Source organism: Monodon monoceros, unplaced genomic scaffold (genome assembly GCF_005190385.1).
Source record: "Monodon monoceros isolate NGI ecotype Baffin Bay Population unplaced genomic scaffold, NGI_Narwhal_1 Super_Scaffold_15, whole genome shotgun sequence".
Classification (NCBI taxonomy): Eukaryota; Metazoa; Chordata; class Mammalia; order Artiodactyla; family Monodontidae; genus Monodon; species Monodon monoceros.
The window spans coordinates 20,380,264-20,402,011 of record NW_021703771.1 but is presented as its reverse complement, the minus strand read 5'-3'; the positions used below and the strand labels follow the sequence as shown (position 1 = coordinate 20,402,011).

At 41.3% G+C, this 21,748-nt stretch overlaps 1 protein-coding gene and 1 pseudogene across 1 annotated transcript; both read right to left on the bottom strand.

Annotated features, from left to right (window-relative positions):
* Positions 1-1,752: 1,752 nt before the first annotated feature.
* On the bottom strand, positions 1,753-20,273 carry CUNH6orf163 (chromosome unknown C6orf163 homolog). Its single transcript, XM_029223294.1, has 5 exons — positions 19,887-20,273; positions 15,013-15,107; positions 13,474-13,581; positions 8,451-8,653; positions 1,753-2,257 (listed from the first exon to the last, which is right to left on the bottom strand). Exons 1-5 carry the CDS (start codon positions 20,032-20,034, stop codon positions 1,822-1,824), a joined length of 990 nt encoding a protein of 329 aa, XP_029079127.1. The 5' UTR covers positions 20,035-20,273; the 3' UTR covers positions 1,753-1,821.
* On the bottom strand, positions 17,319-18,144 carry LOC114895763 (annotated as a pseudogene).
* Positions 20,274-21,748: the final 1,475 nt, after the last annotated feature.

Here is a 21,748-nt window from a genome sequence, read left to right as displayed (position 1 = left end):
TACAATCACCATATGATCCAGCAATTCCACTCCTGGGCATATAACCGGAAAAGATGAAAAGCCTAATTTGAAAAGATACATGCATCCCAATGTTCACTGTAGCACTATTTACAATAGCCAAGACATGGAAACAACCCAAGTGCCCATCAACAGACAATTGGTTTAAGAAGATGTGGTATATACACAATGGAATATTACTCAGCCATAAAAAGAATGAAATATTGCCATTTGCAGCAACATGGATGGACCTAGAGAATATCATACTGAGTGAAGTAAGTCAGACAGAGAAAGACAAATATTATATGATATCACTTATATGTGGAATCTAAAAAATAATACAAATGAAGCTATACACAAAACAGAAACAGACTCACATAGAAAACAAACTTATGGTTACCAAAGGGGAAAGAGGTGGGGTGAGGGATAAATTAGGAGTATGGGATTAACATATACACACTACTGTATATAAAATAAACAATAAGGAATTACCATATAGCTCAGGGAACTGTATTCAATATCTTGTAATAAACTATAATGGAAAATAATCTGAAAAAATATATATATATAACTGAATCACTTTGCTGTATACCTGAAACTAACACAATATTGTAAATCAACTATACTTCAACTTAAAAAAAGTACTTCACGCATGTAAATACGTACATAGTAGTTTTCATGTTATCATTTGTCAAAATGGGCTAGCAACCACCCCTGTCCTGCTTATCCCATTGACTGCTATGAGAAGAACGTGCTGGAAAAGGCAGTGTAAAGTACTGTATAAATGTTCTGACTTCCAGCCCCTAGGCAATCGATTAGTATGGACCGCAGTAGTCCTGCAGAATCAGGAAGCTAAGCCCTAGGAGAGTGTAGTCCATTATGTAGTTGTAAACAAATCACTACTTTTATCATTAGGAAATCCCAGACCAGTCAATGTAAACAAATCCACTGGTGCTTGACAGTAGCACTTTTTAATTTACTGAAAACGGCTTTCCAGGTACTTAATTTTAAAGCCACCAATATAAGTTGGTGATTAATAATTTAAGGATGCTACATTAAAGTGGATAGATTTTTTGGAGCAGTCTTTATGGCTTGGGTTTTCTTCCATTTTAATTCAGTAGATGTTGACATTTGTTGGCCCTGAGCATTGCGGTACAGAATGCTTTTCTGCATTTTGACCTAAAGGAGATGAGTTCCAAGCACTCCTGGGCTTGGGTATAAACATAAGGGGACTCCCCATCCCTGAGGCAAGGAATCTGACCTCTAAAGACATATTTTTCTTTCACAAATGGCAAATATAAGAGAGTCCTTTCTGAATTATTTTATATAGGCTTCCCAGAATTTAAGTTTTATCCTATTGAATCTGAGAAACACTGCTTTTTTTCCTACAAAGCTACTGCAGTTCACAAAATAATAATCTTTAGACTAGATAGCTAGACATACTGGATTACTAGACACACCTCTCCACAAGGGAAACCATCTAAGAACATGTCCCTTTACTGTTTTTTAACTGCAACAAATACTAAAATAGTTAAATGTCTGATGTAAACGTGAGTAAAGCCAGATACAGAAGTATGTTTAGACTTCCAAGAAATCTTTTTCCCTCCTAGTCAGTTTTGACCCCTCTCACTGTTATCTCTCCTCCATCAGACTTGGAACCTCATCGCAGCCTGGAATGTGCTTTTGCATATTTTGGTTTTCCATCAAAATGCTCACAGCTCACTAGTCCGCTGCACATAACCGGGGATCAATAAATGGTTTTTGAGTGGATTTATTTAGTCTTTAGAACAATGTCTTTTGTAGTGCCATTTCAGATGAAGACTTCTAATCAAGAGTTGCTTGGCTCTCCTGAGTAATAAGACTGGAAGGTATTTTCTTTCTTTCTGGCAGAATAAAATCTGCATGTCCCGGTGAGAGCTTCGGAAACGTATAATTGATGTATTTTTGAAACGCTACCCTGGTTTCCTGTAACTCCTCCTCCAGGAAATCTTTCCAATTTGTCATGATTTCCAGTTGCTTCGCCATAGACAGCAGCTCCCCCTGAGTGTTAAGCAGTTTGTCCATCACATTTCCAAGCGTGGCCTGATGTGTTTTCTCCGCTTCTTGAAGCACTTTCTGAACCTCTTCTTGCTTCTGTTTCTGAGCCATGCAATAGTAGACGTTCATTTCATGTTCTTTTTCCTTTATCAGTTGGCTCACACTGTTCTTTTGATCCTTCATAACTGTGACACCAGCTCTCAAAAGTTCCTCCATGGCCTTTCTACAGAAAGGAACAAGGGTTGAATATTAATAGTTAGATGGATTAGCCACCAAAAAAAAAGATTTTGTCTTTCACCGCAGATGTAGGAGAAATGCTTTCATGGTTTACATGAGTCACCAGTCTGAGACAGGCTGGTAGAGATGAGCTTTGATTAGATGTTAACAATAAAAAAATATTTTTCAGAGCAGGCAAGGTGCACATTGATTTCCCCACTGTGGGCTAGGGCGAGGCCACTAGTCTAGCGTCTAACGCTAACTTTAGGGACTCGAGTCCACTGTAGTCAGAAAAATATGAATGCAGAGTTCTAAAAAAAAAATGAAGAAATAGGCTCAGATTTCCAAACCCCTAGAGAAAGTATTTCTATATATCAACCTAGCTACTCACCTATAGCCAGAGGGGAGGAAACTGTCTCACAGGGTGAGTTTAGCCCTATTCTTGATTCTATCTGAGCAATACTCTAAGACAGAAGTCTCAAACTTTTTGGTCTCAAGATCACTTTTCACTCTTAAAATGACCAAGAAACTCAAAGAACTTTTGTTCATATGGGTTATATCTAGTGACCCTAACAGTTTTAAAAGTTAAATGTCAGACATTTAACAAACATTTATAAATTCATGTGAAGTATCGATAAATCCATTAAACATTAACATAAAACACTTACCTCGTAGGAAAAATATTTTTTCTAAATCAAAAAACTTTTGGTGAGGGCTTCCCTGGTGGTGCAGTGGTTGAAAATCTGCCTGCTAATGCAGGAGAGATGGGTTCGAGCCCTGGTCTGGGAAGATCCCACATGCCGCGGAGCAACTAAGCCCGTGAGCCACAACTACTGAGCCTGTGCGTCTGGAGCCTGTGCTCCGCAACAAGAGAGGCCACGACAGTGAGAGGCCCGCGCACCGCGATGAAGAGTGGCCCCCGCTTGCCACAACTAGAGAAAGCCCTTGCACAAAAACGAAGACCCAACCCAGCCAAAAATAAAAATAAATAAATAATAAAAATTAAAAAAATAAAAAACTTTTGGTGAGAAAAGCGGCATCATTTTACATTTGTGGCAAAACTCTTTACTGTCTGGCTTAATAGAAAAAAAAGCTAGATTTTCATTTCATTTCAATCTGTTGAGATATCACACATAAAACCCTGGAAAACACCACTACATACTCATGAGATAGAGTGAAAAGGCAAATCACATCTTAGTATTATTAAGAAAACAGCTTTGACCTTGGGGACCTGCTGAAAGGGTCTGGGACCATACTTTGAGAACCATTGCTGAATGAATTCGTAGGCCTCTGGTTATAATGTATACAATTATATAGAATTTATAGCAGCCAACTATAAACTCAACAGTAACTCAATGGTTAATATATTAACTCAAGGATTACTCAAACAAGTCTATGAGGCAGTTCAGTCTATGAGGCCTATTTTACAGATGAGGAACTGTGGCTCAGAGAGGTCAAGCAACTTGCTCAATTTCACTTAATTAGAAAAAGTGGCAAAACAAGTGCTACAACCCAGGCAGTCTGGGTTCAGGGCAAATCTCTTAGCCACTGAGATACACTTCTGGTGGATATCTCCTGACACCTAGTTGGAATAGAACCTCTAAAGATTTGAGGATTTAAAAACCTACAAATGTTGAATTCGAGTATTTATGATTGTTAATAAAAACCCTCCCCTCTCTGCCTCCTAGTCTAATACAGCCCTTCCAAGACTTACCCCAGCTTCTACCTCCAAGGTGCAGTTTTCTCATTGTCTCTGATTCTTTCAACTTGACTTTCAAACCTGACAGATTTTCCCAATCTGGAGGTAAACATCATTTGTCCTGAGCCTCTCCAGCTGCTATGCTATTTTTCTCATTCCCTCTCCCACCAACTAGGCTATATCCGTTATTAATAAAAAGGGTCACCATTTATTGAGTACTTACTGTGTCCCAGGGACTGTGCTAAGCAATTTACATGCACTATATCTCATTTAATTTTCACCCACTGAAGCCGGTTCTATTTGTATTTATTACCTCTTATTATTCCCGTGTAACAGGTGAAGAAAGTGAGGCTTGGGGAGACAGTTATTGTTCAATGTCACACAATGGAGCAAATCGGAGAGTTCCTGCCCTTCAGTAGAAAACATTGCCTGCTTCAATAGCATAAGAGATCACTATACATTTCTTATCAGGAGGGCAACACACTGAAAATAACATTTTAGAATTGTTATTCTGATAATATCAGGTAAACTGAATCCGAGTTGGGTGAAGTAGAGAGACCAATTTGTACTACTTTGTAACATTCTGAGTGTACAATGATCTAAATTAATGATGAAAGAGAAAGGGATAGGAAGAAGGAGAGAAAGGGGGAAATCCAAGAAATATTACAAAGTCACAAGTGCCAGAATCCATTATTGCTAGGATTTAGGGGCTACAGAAAGAAGAGGAATCAAAACCAAGTTCCTGATTCTCAGCCCAGGTCACAGGACAATAGAGGCATAGATAGTGTTCAGAAGGTACGTCTACACAACCTTAGGATTCAGGCTGATGATTTATAACTTTAGGATGTTGGTGAGATTGTGGAGATGATGATCAGAGCCCATGGGGCTTAGATCAGAAGGCACTGGAAGGCATTTCCTTGAGCCGGCCCCAAATCCCCAAGGAGGAAGTTACACCCCTTCTCCAGAACCACGGCTCCATCACAAGCAGGTGTGAGCTTCCTACTAGGTCAGCCTGGTTTTCTCTGGACCCACACAGAGGAGGTGTCCATCTAAGGGGCTGACTAAAAAGCTCCACCAGAGCTGATCTCAGGTACATCTGCTCAAAGTGTACCTTAGATGACACCAGCTCCCACCCTCCATGACAGCCCCCTTTAAACTCCTTACTACCAAAATCTGTTCTCGCTTAAAGGGATCTGATATTTTTTTAAATGTCCTTTCCAACTTTCGCCAGTTATTTTCCCAGTGTTGGTACAGCAAAAACCAACACTTCATTTCTCCATAGGCAATTCCTAAGTTACGCAGGGATCTGTTTCCAAAATTCATTTGTGCATCCAATGTTTGGAGAAACACTGAACGTAGCAGATCATTTGCCAGGTGAGCCCACAATGAGCTATTTCACTTGAACTACAGGGCTCTTAGCACTATTTTAATTAGCCATAACCAGTGTGCTTATAAGGAAAATATATTCTGATGTTCCACCCGAGACGCTGGGAACCTACTGCACCTGGTCTGCGGGAGGATTAGTGCTATCCAAGCTGGGGCGGTAGACATCAGACGGGATGGGGAGGAGAGGAGGCATCTCCAGAGTCCAACCTTCAGCAGCGCGTTTATATCTCTGGGGTATTAATGCTCCCAACTTCCCGTAGCTCCGCCTCGTTAAACTCCCCACCTTCCCCTTCATGTGTTTGCTCATGCTGTCCCCACTCTTTTCAGTCCTTCACAAATGGGACCTCCTCCCTTCTCTCTAGGGCCCAAACCAAGACTAACTTCCTCCAAGAAACCCATCTCACCACACAGCCCACACACTCTTTGCTTGATCTTTCCAGGACCGAGAACTCCTCCAGCACCCATGTGTTCTTTGCACAAGTCCCTCTAGTCTTGCTCAAAGGGGACAGCTGTGCTTTAGTTACTTCACATAATGTTGAGGCAAGAGCCTTATTCCTCAGTGCCCGAGCTCAGAACCACAGCCCCAGAAGGCACTTGAGGAACCCTGGTGAAGTGAGCAGGGTGGCGTAAGGGAAGGTCACAAGCTTCGGTATCATACACACCAGGGTTTGTATCTTCTCCAGGTGACCTTGGGCAGTTGCTTAGTCTCTCTCTAAGACTCAGTATGTTCATCCAAAGATACGAAAGATGACTGAATCCCTCAGGAAGGGATATGAGGATTCAATGAGAAGCATACAAAGGGCCTTGCATGTTCTAGTGTGGAATAAAGGGCAGCTGTCACCAGGAATTACAGCCATCACCACACACATTCCTGAGCAGTCACTTCAGTCATGCCTTTGCCTTGGGCAAGTAAATACTTAGAACCTTTCCGAGCAAGATGTTTATTTCTTTTTTCTTTTTTTTACCTTTAAGAGAAAGAGTACAGCGTCTCCTAGATAATCTGTTTAGAACTCAATCACCTCAACCCACAAAGAAAGTTTTCTGAGCATTTGACAAATTTGTCACAATATGTAAGTATTCTGAAGTCTTGAGTGAAAGTTTATAGCCAAGTAAGAGATCCACAGTGGAATTCTCAACAGTGGCCCTTCTCCATATATTAATTTCTGCAAATGCTCTAAAGAACGCTGGAATCTAGCAATGTCTCGAAACAAGACCTGGTGTGCTGCAAAGTGGGTTCAGCTGACTGGAACAAGCTTGAAACTTTGATAACTATTTAAAGAACACCCACCATGAGCTAGGTTCTCCGCCAGGCACTTGGAACACATCAATAACAAAATGGACATTCTAGATGGATATACTTAAATAACAGGCATGGCAGTTCCCTAATCTTAGTCAACTGGCTTAATGAAAGGTGGCTGTTGAACCTAACAGAGGAAACGAGCAAAGGGGGACAAAAGCGAAAGAGGGAAGGAGGAAGCAGGAGGCTGCCGGTGTGTGTGAAGAGAGGACCCAGAGGCTTCTTCAGGATGGACAGAGCTCCTGCAGATGGAGGGTGGGAAGCAGAGGGAGAGGAGAGCCACCTTCCACTGCTTTGGAACACAACTCACTCAGGAGTTACCGCCTTCTCTAACTTTCTCCTGAAATCCTCTTTCCTCTTCCTCCTCTGCCTCACAGTGACTTACAGCCTGCGTAAGAAGGGGGGACCACCGAAGAAGCCGCGGCTGCAGGCTTCATTCCTATTTATCTGCACCCCCTACAGAATTTTACCCTTGGCCCTATTCTAAACAGTTCTAACAAGGACGATTTTACCCATTAATTATATACAAATAGATTTGTTAACTCAAGCAGCAAAGCAAGAGACAAGTCCCAGCCCAGGAGGTGGAGTACAAAGGTTTCAGTTTTGGTCCTGCTGCTTCAGCTACATGAGCTTGGTCAGGTCTCTGAACACCTGGAAACCGAGGTTCTCTCTTGGCCACTAGGGCTCCGGACTGCTGTCCTGTTCAAACCGGCCAATTCCATCAAATGTTCATTACATATTATAAAATGGTTCCTTTGGTATTTTTCACACATATATATATGATCCAATTTATGTAAAAATTATTTCAGATTATGCACATATATAAGGCTGTAAATACATCAAAAGGGCACAGAAGGATACAGACCCCGTTCTTTAAAATGATTGTCTCTGGGAGACAGGGACGGGGTAGGAAGCAGTGAGTTGGGACTTTGCAATTTTTGCTCTCTATATTTCCATAAGATCAACTTCGTTTACAGCATTGTGACTTGTGTAATAAGAAAAAGACCAAAAGTAACCCATCCACAGTAGTGTATGGTATGGGCTAGAGAATGTGAAGACTGACTTATATGTGTCTGTGGAAAAGTATTTCTTGATTCCTCTCTGTCCCTAAAACTGGAGATATAGAATGAAAAACACAATTTTTAGAATAGTGGTTATCTCGCAAGAGGGGGGAAAGGAAGGAAGTGTAGTTGAGGAAGAACATGGGACTTTTTAATCCCTTCAGATGGCTGGTAGGCCCTTGAGTATTCGTGTTATTTTTCTTTAAACCACACACACACACACACGTGCACACACACACACACATATTCTACAATACACTATATATTGTTCTCTATGTTTGATATATTCCATAATAAAAATGTAAGAACAGGACTTCCTTGGTGGTGCAGTGGTTAAGAATCTGCCTGCCAATGCAGGGGACACGGGTTCGATCTCTGGCCCGCGAAGATCCCACATGCCGCGGAGCAACTGAGCCCGTGTGCCACAACTACTGAGCCTGCGCTCTAGAGCCTGCAAACCACAACTACTGAAGCCCATGCGCCTAGAGCTTGTGCTCCACAAGAGAAGCCACTGCAATGAGAAGCCCACGTGCCACATTAAAGAGTAGCCCCTGCTCACCACAATCAGAGAAAGCCCGCGCACAGCAACAGAGACCCAATGCAGCCAAAATTAAAAATAAAAAATAAGTAAATTTAAAAAAAATGTAAAAACACAAAAGCTGGGAAATATCCACCTATGTGCTTCAACCTTATCCCTTTCTCCAAGTTGATTCTGACAGAGTAAGACACTGATTTGCAGAGGTGCCCCCTGGAGTACCTTCCCTGGGCCTGGATCTCCTCCTGGGCTATGTGCCTCTCCTGGGCCCGGGCTTCTTCCACGGCCTGGACTTTCTCCTGGTGGCACTCCATCATGATCCTCTGGATCCTGTGGACCATGCGTCGCTCGGCAGCCAGGTGTTCTCGCTGTAGTTCTTCCTCCATGTTTTGATGCAACTCGATCTTGGTCTTAGATACCATTTCCTTAAGCAACAGAAAAACTAGGTTTAGGTGTTTCAGCTTTGATGTTTAAAAACGTTATTCAAATCATAATTCATCTGCCCGATGGAATGTACACCAGTTAAGCCTAATGATTTAAAAGAAGAGTGTATTTAAAAAAGAAGCAGGCTCACAGATATAGATCTAACTAATGTTTACCAGTGGGGAGAGGGAAGGGGGAGGGGCAATACAGGGGGTGGGGAAAAAAGGGGATTATGGGGTTGTATGAAATCATGTGTGTGAAACTTCTGAATATTGTAAAGCACCACAGAATTTAAAGTCTTTCATTCAATAAAAAAATATTTTTTTAAAAAAAGTAAAGGAATACAGAAAAAAATGGAAAAAGAAAAAAAACTGGAATGGTATATCCATACCATGGAATATTACATGGCTATTAAAAGGAAAAAATAAAGAAGAGTGTATACTATATGGAAAAGTTTCATTTATAATGATGTTAAGTAAAATCAGAAATGCACAAGCTAGCATAAAATACGTATATAGATAATATTGGAAAGGAATTGCAAAAAGAAAAGTAATTGGGTCACAGGTATTTTTTCTTGATTGTCCAAATATTCTATAGTGTCCTATTACCTTTATCCATGATTAGAAATACAGAACATGATACTGCTTTAGGAAGTCAGTCCTGGAAAATGGCAGAAATAATGACTATGAGAGTCTCCTGGGTAGGAGGACACCTGAGGCCCGGGCAGCAAGCACCGCACACGAACGCAGTCACAGGAAGCTGCCTGCCAGTCCCCACTGTCGTTCTGGAGCATTCCAGCTCATTTGAGCTGAGGGGCTCTTCCTCGTTGACAAAGGGGATGGGAGCAAGGGCTCCACTGCGCCAAGGCAGAAGGACCTGTGGAGGCTTCAGCCAAGTAAAAAGAGGAGGCACTTGCCAAACCAGGACCTGAGGGAAACAGGCTCCCAAGGAAAACCCTGTATCCCTGGAAATGTCCACTGACAGCACGGTGTGACAGGCACAGTGCTAGGCCCCATGCTACAGACAGAAGGAGGCTGGAATCCGCCTCGGGACTCGCTGCCTAGCAGAGGAGACGCAGACCCCATCCTGCAACCAGTGGTTTAACAGAAACACATGCCAGAAAGGAGGGGCAATTAATTCCATCCAGGAGTTTCAAAACTTTCATTTAAAGGTCAGTTTGTATCTGTTTCAGGGATAAGAGAGAACATAAAGAAATAAAGGTGCTCAATATTCTGTGATAACCTAAATGGGAAAAGGACTTGATAAAGTACAGAAACATGTATATGTATAACTGAATCACTTTGTTGTACACCTGAAACTAACACGACATTGTAAATCAACTCTGCTCCAATATTAAACAAAAATTTTTTAAAAAAAAAAAGAACAGGGGCTTCCCTGGTGGCGCAGTGGTTGGGAGTTCGCCTGCCGATGCAGGGGACGCGGGTTCGTGCCCCGGTCCGGGAGGATCCCACGTGCCGCGGAGCGGCTGGGCCCGTGAGCCATGGCCGCTGAGCCTGCGCATCCGGAGCCTGTGCTCCGCAACGGGAGAGGCCACAACAGTGAGAGGCCCGCGTACCGCAAAAAAAAAAGAATAAAAACAAAAGAAAATAAGTTATTTCACAGAGTGAGTCAGTGGAACAAAAGCAGGATTCTCGCCCACCAGCTTCTCGCTTCATTGCTGGCTGTGATGCTGGGGTCTTTCCAGAGATTCATCAGTTTATTTTCCTTCCAGAAACGCCATCCAGGCTTATAAGACAGTGAGGTTCCTCCCTCCCTCCTCCTCCCTATCTCCCAGAGACAATCACTGAGCAGGGAATGGAAGGTTCTGCTACAGGTAATAAGCCTGAGTGTCTATGTTGTAGTCAGAGGCCGTTGTTTAACGTCTTAGGGGATATTTTAACTTCTTAGGGATTATTTCTGGGTTTTCAAGTACATTTTCAGTAACTGAGATTGCTGAATGGTTGAACCTTAGATAGATGTATTATCATAATACATTTCTATTTGAATCACGGAATTTAAAAATGACACACCAGCCCTTTATTTTGACTGGGTTCTGAACAAGGATTCAGAGAATTAAACCCTGTCCCTCTTTTATGTAATGGTTTAGTAAAACCAAAATCATTTTACTGCCTCATACAGCATGTCCAATACCTATTTAAAGCTACGAAAAAATAATTCACTGACCTACTGTTTGGTGGTGTTCTTACTCAATGGAAAGCCTTCCAGTTAAATTACTTTTACTGAAATGCATTTTGAGTGAATCAGCCTCTACCTGGAGATAAGAGACAGCCTCATGAAATCCATCCTCTTTACTGTGCAGATGTTTGACAGACCTTCCTTTATTACACAATGCCTCCCTCATGAGAAGTTTCTCTCAGGTATCACATGGAGGAAGATCTGGGCCATCTGAGTACCGGATTTGTTTTTACCTCATGGACATGGTGATTCATAGCACTCTCCTCTGTGCATTGACTGTCAGAAAGCTCAAGGGCCAGCTATGGTAACTGCACAGGACCTTGTGGCATACAGACATTTCTAAGTTTCGGATTCACACCTGACTTCATTCTATTTCCTACTCTCATTTTCCCTTAGCTTCCATTTTATTATTTACTTTTTAATATTATTGTATTTGAATAAGATAATATTAGCACCGTTTCAAAATCCTATCTGTCCATTGGCCAAGACCTGGAAATTTTATTTAACAGCAAACATCTGACACCCAAATTCTTAACATCACAGAAGAGCAATACCTGGTGATTCCTGCGTCCCAGAATGTAATGCTGTTTGGTTCTAGAAGAACCTGGTTTTCTGCTCTCTATACGGGTAATCTCAAACTTTAATATGAGAGAATATGTGTGACTTTATATGTGCTTATATCAAACTTTAATATATGTGAGAATCACATGGGCTGCTGGTTAAATACGCTGCCAATGACTCTGTAGGTCAGGTGGAGCCCAGGAATCTGCAGGTAAGTAGGCTCTAAGGAGGTGGTTCAGAGACACCCCTTGAGGAGCAATAGTGATGTCTGTCTGGGGACCCTACAGCTGAAACAACCCTCCACATCCCTCTTAGACAAATCACTCATTCATCATCATAATAAAAAAAAAAGTCCCTGAGACTTTCTTAGAATAATTTGGAAAGGTCAACCTCCCTCTTTAAACTTTCTTAGGACTTCTTCTATTTTAACACTAAGTGCATCAACTCAACCCAAAGACTATATGGGGTACCATCAAATTACCTAGAGCAAGACTAGAAGGCAAGCTCCTTGCAACAGGCATCACATCTAAGCTACCCTTGCCTCATCACACCCTAATGCCAGGAGTGATATTTAAAATGTGGATCCTCTGGCTGCAGCACAGGACAGGGTCCTAGAGGCCCACACCCATGGAAACGGTTGCCCCTTCAAATTGCTGGGCTGCGGGAGGTCCAGGGTAGTGAAGGTGTTAGGGGTCCGGGGAGTGGTGATTTATCAATTGATAGAGGAGTATTTCACTATTCAAGAACCAGTGTGGCCGTTCCGGTCCCAGCTAGCTGAGCAGCAGGCCTATCTGGACATGCTATAAACGCTCCTCCCGTTTCAAAGTGAAATCAGGGATGGCCACGGGAGCCAAGCAGGGAGGATCAACCGTCCCTTAGGACCCCTGGGGTGGGGGTCCCTTTCCTGCCAGAAAGTTTTCTGAGGACAGTCTATTTAATCTCGCCTGGTACAGAGCTGATACATGGCAGGTGCTCACGGCTGAAACGAGAGACAAAAGGGCCCATGGTCCCTGAACTGTTTATTCGTTATGTTCTTATTGAATTAGGCCAAACCTGGGTCCACACTTCTGCCACTTTCCCTCCAGCCTCTGCCCAGGAATCATCACACCTGCATCGTGCCCTGCCCTGTCCTGTCCCTCCCGTGACCCACGTGTGAAAATAGTTCTGTTTTTTCCTTTGAGCAGAGTTTGGGACTGAACTGTGTAAGGAACCCCTGGGTCTCTGCCTGGACAGTTTACTGACTACCCAGAGTCGTGTACTGGAACAAGTTACAGGCTGGAAAGAGTTCCCCTCATTGTGTGACCTCTGGTCCTGCAGGAAATACCTGAGAAACAGAGGTCCCTATTGGCATCGCGGTAAATGCAAACTTAGGAAAAAGGATGCAATCAGAGAGCTCAGGAGAAGGGAGAGAAGCGCCTGCTTCCTCTCTTCAGCCCGTTTTCACATTTACAAAGTCAAGGCACCATGCTGGCACCGGGACAAGGGTGGTAGCGAGGCAGACACACCTTTATGAAGGCTGCAGGCAGATGGCGATCAGATATTCAACAAGTAATCAATCCTCCAATCTACTTACTTACGCCAGTGCTAGGTGGTGATGCTGTTAAAGAGGGCGGGGTGACAAGGACAGTGTATGGGTAGCAGGACAGAGCTGATCAGGTAAGGTCTCCCTTGACCAGTGATGCCTGATGTCTGATGAAGTGCAGGAAGAACATTCTGGCAAAGTTCCCAAGGTGGGAAGGAGTGTGGTGCATACAGGTTTGAGGGTCCAGAAGAAGGGGACTGAGAGGAGGAAAGAGAGCCAGTGGCAAGGGATGTAGGGTCCGGCAGGCAGGGGTGCCTCCTTCATACCTTAACCCCATAAAGGTTTGGGTTCATTATATCAAAGGCCATTCATTATGCTTCATTATGTCAAAGGGATTCTCTTGCACCCATGCATCACTGTTGCCATGGAGTCCAGCATACCTTCTGTGAAAATCCTGGGCCTCCCAACCAACCTCCATGGAACATGCCAGAGCTTTTTACTAAAGTACCGCTAAAAAGACAACAAACAAGCCACTATAAAAACCTGTAAATCTTTTTGATGTTCCTCTTTCAGAATCTGGATTTTCATTTTGTGCATGTCATTTGCTTCTTCAAGGGCTTTCTTCACTGCTTCTCTTTGGCGTTCATCTGCCTTTGAAAGAGTTCATTTATTAATATGTATCAGGTTTTCATGTTTAATGAAAACTAGCAACCACCCTGGGGCCCCTGACTACTGGCTCTGTTCCCATCTCAAACCTCCCATAGCAATCTAGGCCTCAGCCAGAGATGCCCTAACACGGCCCAAACCGTGGCTAAAATCACTGTTTCAGGAATTGCTAAGGAGAGCTTTACTGCAGGCTGCTGGGTTGTCTTTTTTCTTTGGCACTTTATTTCTTGCTTGATTGACTATCAAAGTCATGTATGCTCATCGCAGAAAATCTGGAAAATACAGAGAAGTGGAAAAATGCACGAAGCCTGAAATTACTGAGAAGGGAGGCTGAGTACCATCCCAGATCCCCTGCATCAGGGTCTTCAGGAAGAGGTTTCATTATTTTATTTCAAGAGAATGCCCAGAACATTAGTTATATTTAAATTGTATATTGTTATACTTATATTTAAATTGTACATTATTCACAAAAGCATTCTCTTGTGTTAGGGTAGTTAATGGCTCACAATCAATTTAAATTTTATTATTATTGATAAGGATATATGTCTAGTAAGATTTTTATTTCTATTACCCTTTGCACTGAAGCATTTTGTACTTTCGAAGTACTTTAATACCAAGCTTTTGCTGGGACTAATGCTGGGCAATTCCAACACTCTTTGCTATGATGTTTACTTTATAGAGAAACCGAGAAATAATGTTCTAGCACTGTGGGTTGTCCCGCTCTCAAGGAGCGCTAATTTTCTTTAAAAGTCACGTATGGCATTTTCTCTCTAACTGGAAGAAGTGGGAGCTGGAGAATTGAGATTCTGCTTCGCTGAAGTGTCTGGGATCTGACCATGAGCCCCAAGACCCTCAAATTGCCTCCATGGCCCTCGGCAGTCGCACGGACAAGGTGTCAAGGACTTTGGAGCGAAGGGGAGCTGGGAGAGGGGGTGAAAAGGAGAGTCAGCTATGACGCAGCATTTGGAAAAAACAAGCACTTAGGGGCATTACACACTGCACAAACGAATGGTCTACTATATATTAAATATTAAGCAATAATAAACACCTACAACAAGAATGTCTTTTTAAAAAGGTTTTAATCCCATGAGAGTAAAGGGAGCAGGCAGGAGTCATCCACACAGAGGGGCAATTTAGACAGAAGGAAGTGCCTGATGACTTCTACTTCTTACTTAGCACCTACTGTGTGCCGGGCACGTTATTTCATTGAACTCTCTCAATAATCCTACAGAGTGAGTATTACTGTTCCTCTTTTACATTTGAAGATGCCAAGACTACGGAATTGAAGAACTTGCTACCCTGGTCCCACAGACACCAGCATTCAAGTCGGTTCTGCCTGACTCCACTCTTTCATACAAATCCAAAACGTGAAAGAACCACAAAGATGCATTCAGGTTGATTTCCAACTTCCTTTACCTTAGCCCATATGTCAGCTTCTGCTTTTGCAATACGTTCTTTGAGTACAGCTTCTTGAAACTGCTCTCCTTTATTCAGAATATCTGTCCCAATATCTGTGTGTTTGAAGAGAAAAAAGAAATCACAAATATCCACAGACTGTTTCTTGGCTTTCCTTTTCACTGTTATCGAGTTATTTATTAGAGTTATCTAAGAAATATATCCTTTCAGGAAATGTCAGTCTTTAAAGATACCCATGAAAGGGGTAAGTTCTTCCCTAACTGATTAAGAGGGAACTCACAGCACTGTGTATTAGATCCAGTCCACAGGGAGGCAACTGGGGAAGTAAAATTAAAAAAAAGTAAAATAAAACTACACACCAAAGAAAAAAAGTACATGTAAGGTCTGCACGTGAATTAACAGTATTGATCCAACACCAATTTCCTGGTTTTGACAGTGTAGCAGCATTATGTAAGGCATCAATGAGAGAAGCTGGATGGGAACTCTCTGTTCTATTTTTAAAACTTATCAGTCTTCAACTATTTCCAAATAAAAAACTATTAAAATATGTAAAAAATATTTTAAAACTTAAAACCCCACAAGCTAAGGGCCGATTCTGAAGGTTCTAATTTACTGGGTCTGTGTTGGATTAGTATTGTAATAGGGAAGAACAAATCTGACTCCATATTAGATCTGTTTCTTTTACTTTAACCTTTGTATTCTATTGTTTTGCTTAGAGTTAAGAATGTTGCCTATAGCCTGAAATTTACAGGATAGCCCATTCTCAAGGTTCTGACCTTTAAAGGTGTTAACACTTCCCCATTCATATAGAGATAAAAAGTTGCAAAACAGAGAATAAAATTTGTCTTGCTGGAGGTTACAGTAACATCATGACCTGACCTACCCAGACAGCTGCAAGAACAAAGGATTCCTGCACCAAGAAGTCTGCAACAACCAGCCACCACCCCCCCCCCCCCCCTTTAATATAAAAGAAGCCTGATTTCTGAATGGGGTACCATGGTTCTCTAGGACATTAGTCTGCAATCTTCTGGGTCTGCTGGCTTTCCAAATAAAGTCGTTATTCCTTGCCCTGAGTCTCCTGATTCACTGGCCTGTTGTATGGTGAGCAGAACAGGTTTGGACTCGGTAACAGTATTTTTTTTTAATGGGTAAATTTGCTTTATCAGATAAATTCACAGTTAATGCAGAATTTCACTTTCTTAATTTATATTAAAGATTAAAGATAATGTATCTTTATTATACATTCTAAGATTTCAATTATTTTAAAACCCACTAATTCATTTAATATTGCAATTTGCATGGCAATAAACAATGAGTTCTAACTTTCTTAAAGGTGTCTATAGCAATTTAAAATACCATGAGTCTTCTTTTCAGTTTGTAGCACCTGACTTAAGACCTTTATAAAAACAGATTTTAAATTCATTTAATGTACTCATTAAGATTCATTGTCACTGTTTCTCTTGTAAGGAAAACAAATTTCAATTGCTATTTCCCAGACTATATTGAGCAATGGTGTATATTATTTTCAAATGGTTAGCAGAATTTTACTCACATAAATTTATAGCCAGAAAAAGAACTCAGCCTCTCTGAATGCCTATCCACTCAAAACGATGATGAAAATAATGTATAAAATGGATTTGTGGGTCTGACCTCCTATTTAACACTATCAAACACATTCCAAGTATTCCTAGAAAATATTTTAAAATATATGCAAATATTCTACCATATGACAAACCATCATTTCTTTAACCATTTCCCAATTGTTCATCTTTATCATTTGTAATTTTTTTACATCATGAGTAGCACTCTGAAGAACACCCTCAACCACAGTTTTAAGCCAGACATTATATCTTTAGGATAATGTCAAGAAGTGGGTCATGGGCTTCCCTGGTGGCGCAGTGGTTGGGAGTCCGCCTGCCGATGCAGGGGATGCGGGTTCGTGCCCCAGTCCAGGAGGATCCCACATGCAGTGCCCGTGAGCCATGGTCGCTGAGCCTGCGCGTCCGGAGCCTGTGCTCCGCAACGGGAGAGGCCACAACAGTGAGAGGCCCGCATACCGCAAAAAAAAAAAAAAGAAAAAAGAAAACTTCAGTACCAAATGACCAAAATTTTTTATTTGACTAAATTCTATTTCATGCACAAGCATGACACCCTCTCCTGTTTATTAGACTTTGGAAATAAAAAAAAAAAAAAAAAAAAGCAGCCTTGTACAGAACAGTGAAAATGCCAGGGGTGAGGGTAGGCTACAGTTTTACTGTAGGATAAATATATATATATAAAATATATATATATTTTAAAGACCTCTTTCCCTTTGGCCATATCAACAATCAGTTCAGATCATTAAATACAGACAAATTTTCAAAATCGCTTCTTCACTTCTCCACGATCTTCAATGCTATTATCATCCACTTCTGGCCATTTTTCCTGAATGACATCACTTATGTCATCTGTAAAGTCTCCCTGAATGCTGATTTCATCCTCCCCTATTACTGAGGCACCCAGGAGAATTTCTGAGCAAAAATCCTTTGTGCTTCTTCAAGATCGATTTCAAAAGTTGCAAGGCCACACACTCTTGTTACATATTTCTTCTTTGCTCTGGGAATTTTGGCTATCTAACCTTCTGTAGTAGTCTTCTTTTTTTGTTTTGTTTGACCCCTTCCACCTCTCTTTTGTTTCTTCTCTTCCTCTTCCCCTGCTGTTCCTTGACCCTCACTTCTTGTTCCAGCTTCTCGTTCGGGTGAATTTTCTACAGTAAGTTTTGCAAACTCATTTGAAAAATTCTTCTCTAACCATTGTCGACATTTAGCAACATCAGACATATATTCACAGTACTCTGTTGGTAATGAATAGACTCCGCAGTAAAGGATTCGAAGTGGGTAATCTGTATCTAACTTGGTATTGCTCCTCGGGTCTCCTTTGCAATCATGCCCACCGGATTCAGAAATGTCAGCAGCCATTTCAAAACCCGGGTGGTCGCACAGTCTCCGCCATCTCCGCGCTCGCCACCACCGCCAGCTGAAGTGACACATGAGACTCGTCTTCCCCGGCCAGAGCCGCCCAAGAGCTCGGTAACAGTATTAAATCCAATGAGTCTGTGTTTGGATTTAAAAGTTCTGTAGGACACTGCCAGGGTTGAGAACTACCCTATGCAATACTCATTAGCATTGATACAGACATTTCAATATGCTTTAATTTATTCACTTAATGTTTGGATTCAGATATCCTAGGAGGCATAAGGAATCAACCCATAAAAGCATATTAAGAATAGATATCCACTGCTCTGGGTGTAAAAGGTCAAATCATTATAGAGATAATAATTAATAAGTCATACTAAACAGTTACTAAAAGTTAAAATCAGTTATCAGTTTTGGTATTGATATTTTTAGAGGATGATCCCAATTTGATCTCCCGCTACATTTTAGCTTTTTCAAAACACCATCTATTCTCTAGCTTCTTACATGTTCAAAGATCAGGAGTGAAATTTAATCACCACTAATTTAACATATTAAGGAAGAGAGGATATGAGAAGTATTTTGAGAGTTCTTAGGAAAACACTTTTAAGGCTTAAAGTCAGACTGAAAAATCTGACGGAGATGAGAAGGAAACCTGTAATTACAACTTGATTTGCTTACTAGAAGTGTATATATGGGGGGGAGGGATAAATTGGGAATTCGGGATTAACAGATACACACTACTATATATAAAATAGATAAACAAGGACCTACTGTATAGCACAAGGAATTATACTCAATATCTTGTAATAACCTATGATGGAAAACAATCTGAAAAAGAACATATATTTATATAAAAGAATATGTATTTTATATAAATATATTTTATATAAAATACATTTATATAAATTTTTATATTTATATATATATATAAAATGAATCACTTTGCTATATACCTGAAACATGGTAAATCAACTATATTTCAATAAAAAATTTTTAAAAATACAAAAGGATTTAAAAGAGGAAGAAAAATAAGTGTATATATAGTACATATTCTGTTACCCAGATCTACCTACTTTTATGTCACCAGCTACTAATATAGTTTTACCATATGCTAACGCATATATATGCAATCTAAAAAAAAATGGTTCTGATGCACCTAGTGTCAGGACAGGAATAAAGACGCAGACATAGAGAATGGACTTGAGGGCGGGGGCGGGGAGGGGGAAGGGTAAGCTGGGACGAGGTGAGAGAGTGGGATGGACGGATATATACTACCAAATGTAAAATAGATTAACTAGTGGGAAGCAGCCGCATAGCACAGGGAGGTCAGCTCGGTGCTTTGTGACCACCTAGAGGGGTGGGATAGGGAGGGTGGGAGGGAGACGCAAGAGGGAGGGGATATGGGGATATAAGTATACGTACGGCTGATTCACTTTGTTATACAGCAGGAACTAACACACCATTGTGAAGCATTATACTCCAATAAAGATGTATTAAAAAAAAGAATATAGTTTCTTTCACCCATGTATTAAGGTATTACTTAGAGATATTTCCTCTCGTATGTGTATGGAAGGTGCCCAATTATGAGGAAGGGCAAAAAGAACTCTCAGTTACTATTATGTGCCAGGCTTTAGAATAGGTACAAATATTTCATTAAAGCCTCAAGACAAATCTGCAAGATAAGTATTAACATACCTATTTACATATAAGGAGACAGACTGAGAGACTAAGCATACTGTCAAGGCACACAACTGGGAAATGGAGAACTGGATTTCAACCCACATTCTTCTCATGCCAAACAGACACCCCTGCAGGACAAGCAACTTTGATCAGGAGGGCTGATCAAAGTCTACACATCAGGAAGAATGTCATATAATGCTATGAAACATTAGAACAAAGAAAAACAGCAAAGTCACTTACCCAGTATATCTTTGTGAGTGTAAAAGCGTGTCTTAAATGGCTTGTACTCATGGATCCGTTTGAAGATTTCCCCAAAGGGGGCTGGTGGAATTATCTTATTACATACAGCACAGCAAACAAAGTTTGTGTAATTCGGATTTCTGATCATAATTAAATTTGTCTTTTACTAAGTACAGTCAAAACACTCTAAGGATCAGAAAAAGTAATTTTAAGGAAAGCTAGACGTTTGAGAAAGCTGGAAGAGGTTCAAGGTTTGAAGATAATGCTAGAGGCTTGCAAGGATTAAATGATTTGCCATGATTAGGTAGTGGTTATGTGCCTAATGGTAAAGAACGGTAATGAAAGCCTCTGCCATATAAGGTCTGGGCACTGGATTTGGGAAGATTTAAGCAGTTGCTCCCTCCTAGACTCTAGATTAAACTGTTAACTTACTTAGCAACTGTTGCTAGGTAAGACAAGCTTTGCTCATAAAAGCGACTAGAAATAATGACTAAAGGGAACATGGTACAGCTGTTCATTTCCCAGATACCTTCTGTATTAGTTTCCTTCTGGGGTTGTAACAAATTACCACACATTTAGTAGCTTAAAACCACACAAATTTATTCTCTTGCACTTCCGGAGGTCAGAAGTCCAAAATGAGTCTTATGGGGCTACAATTAAGATGTTAGCAGCACTGGTCCTTCTGGAGGCTTTAGGGGAGAATCTGTTTTCTTGCCTTTTCCAGCTTCCAGAGGCCACCCACGTTCCTTGGCCCATGGACTCACATCAATATAGCCTTTTCTCTTCCTGTTTGCAGGGTGACATTGCTTCTTCCTCTGATCATCTGCCTCTCTCTTATAAGGACTTCTGTGATTCTATCAAGCCCACCCAGATAATAAAGGATAATTTCCCCATCTCAAAATCCTGAACTTAATCACATCTGTCAAGACCCTTCTGCCATATAATGGAACATATTCACAGGTTCTAGGGATTAGGATCCAAACATCTCTGGGGTGGCTGGGGAAAAAGGAGTATTATTCAGCCTGCTATACTTTCTATTAAATGGTTTGTTTTAAAGAATTGACTTTTGGGGCTTCCCTGGTGGTGCAGTGGTTGAGAGTCTGCCTGCCGATTCAGGGGACACAGGTTCGTGCCCCGGTCCGGGAAGATCCCACATGCCGCAGAGCGGCTGGGCCCGTGAGCCATGGCCGCTGAGCCTGCGCGTCCGGAGCCTGTGCTCCACAACGGGAGAGGCCCGCGTACCAAAAAAAAACCAAAAAAAAAAAGAAGTGATTTTTTAGGCCAGAAAAGGAGGGAGTTTAATTTTTTTTCAGGTTATCTATAAATATGTTTTTGTGCCATGGCAATAAAACTGGGAAATATCACAAGTATCTTAGAGGAAAATTTACTTTCATTAAGCAAGCACTCAAAATTACTAAGCTTGGTTTTAAAAATCAGAGTTAACTAATTTGTTGTCCTTGTTTTAAAATGGAAAGTGCTACATCTCAAGAACCCCCTCGATGCCTGGCAAACTGGGACAGATTGGTCACCCGATAAGGGTATAAAATAATAAGTAACTTCACTGTTTATGTCAGGAAATTCTTATCAACTTGTCAGTTGAACTGCTCGCTCCTCTGGGCAAATAGCTCTTCTATGAGAAGAGATTGCTTCCCTGGGCAAAGAGGTCGCTTACACCTTATCAAAGGTTCACTTACCAAGACTTGCTTCAAGACTGAATCTCTTACGTTACTGAGTTTGCCCAATCTCAACCAGATTCCTGCACTGGAAAACATTCCTCCTACCACTTGAACCCAGACTACAAAAGGCTGTAATTATCTTGCCCTGAGCATCCCCTCCTTAGACAACTGACTCTGTCAAAGTGG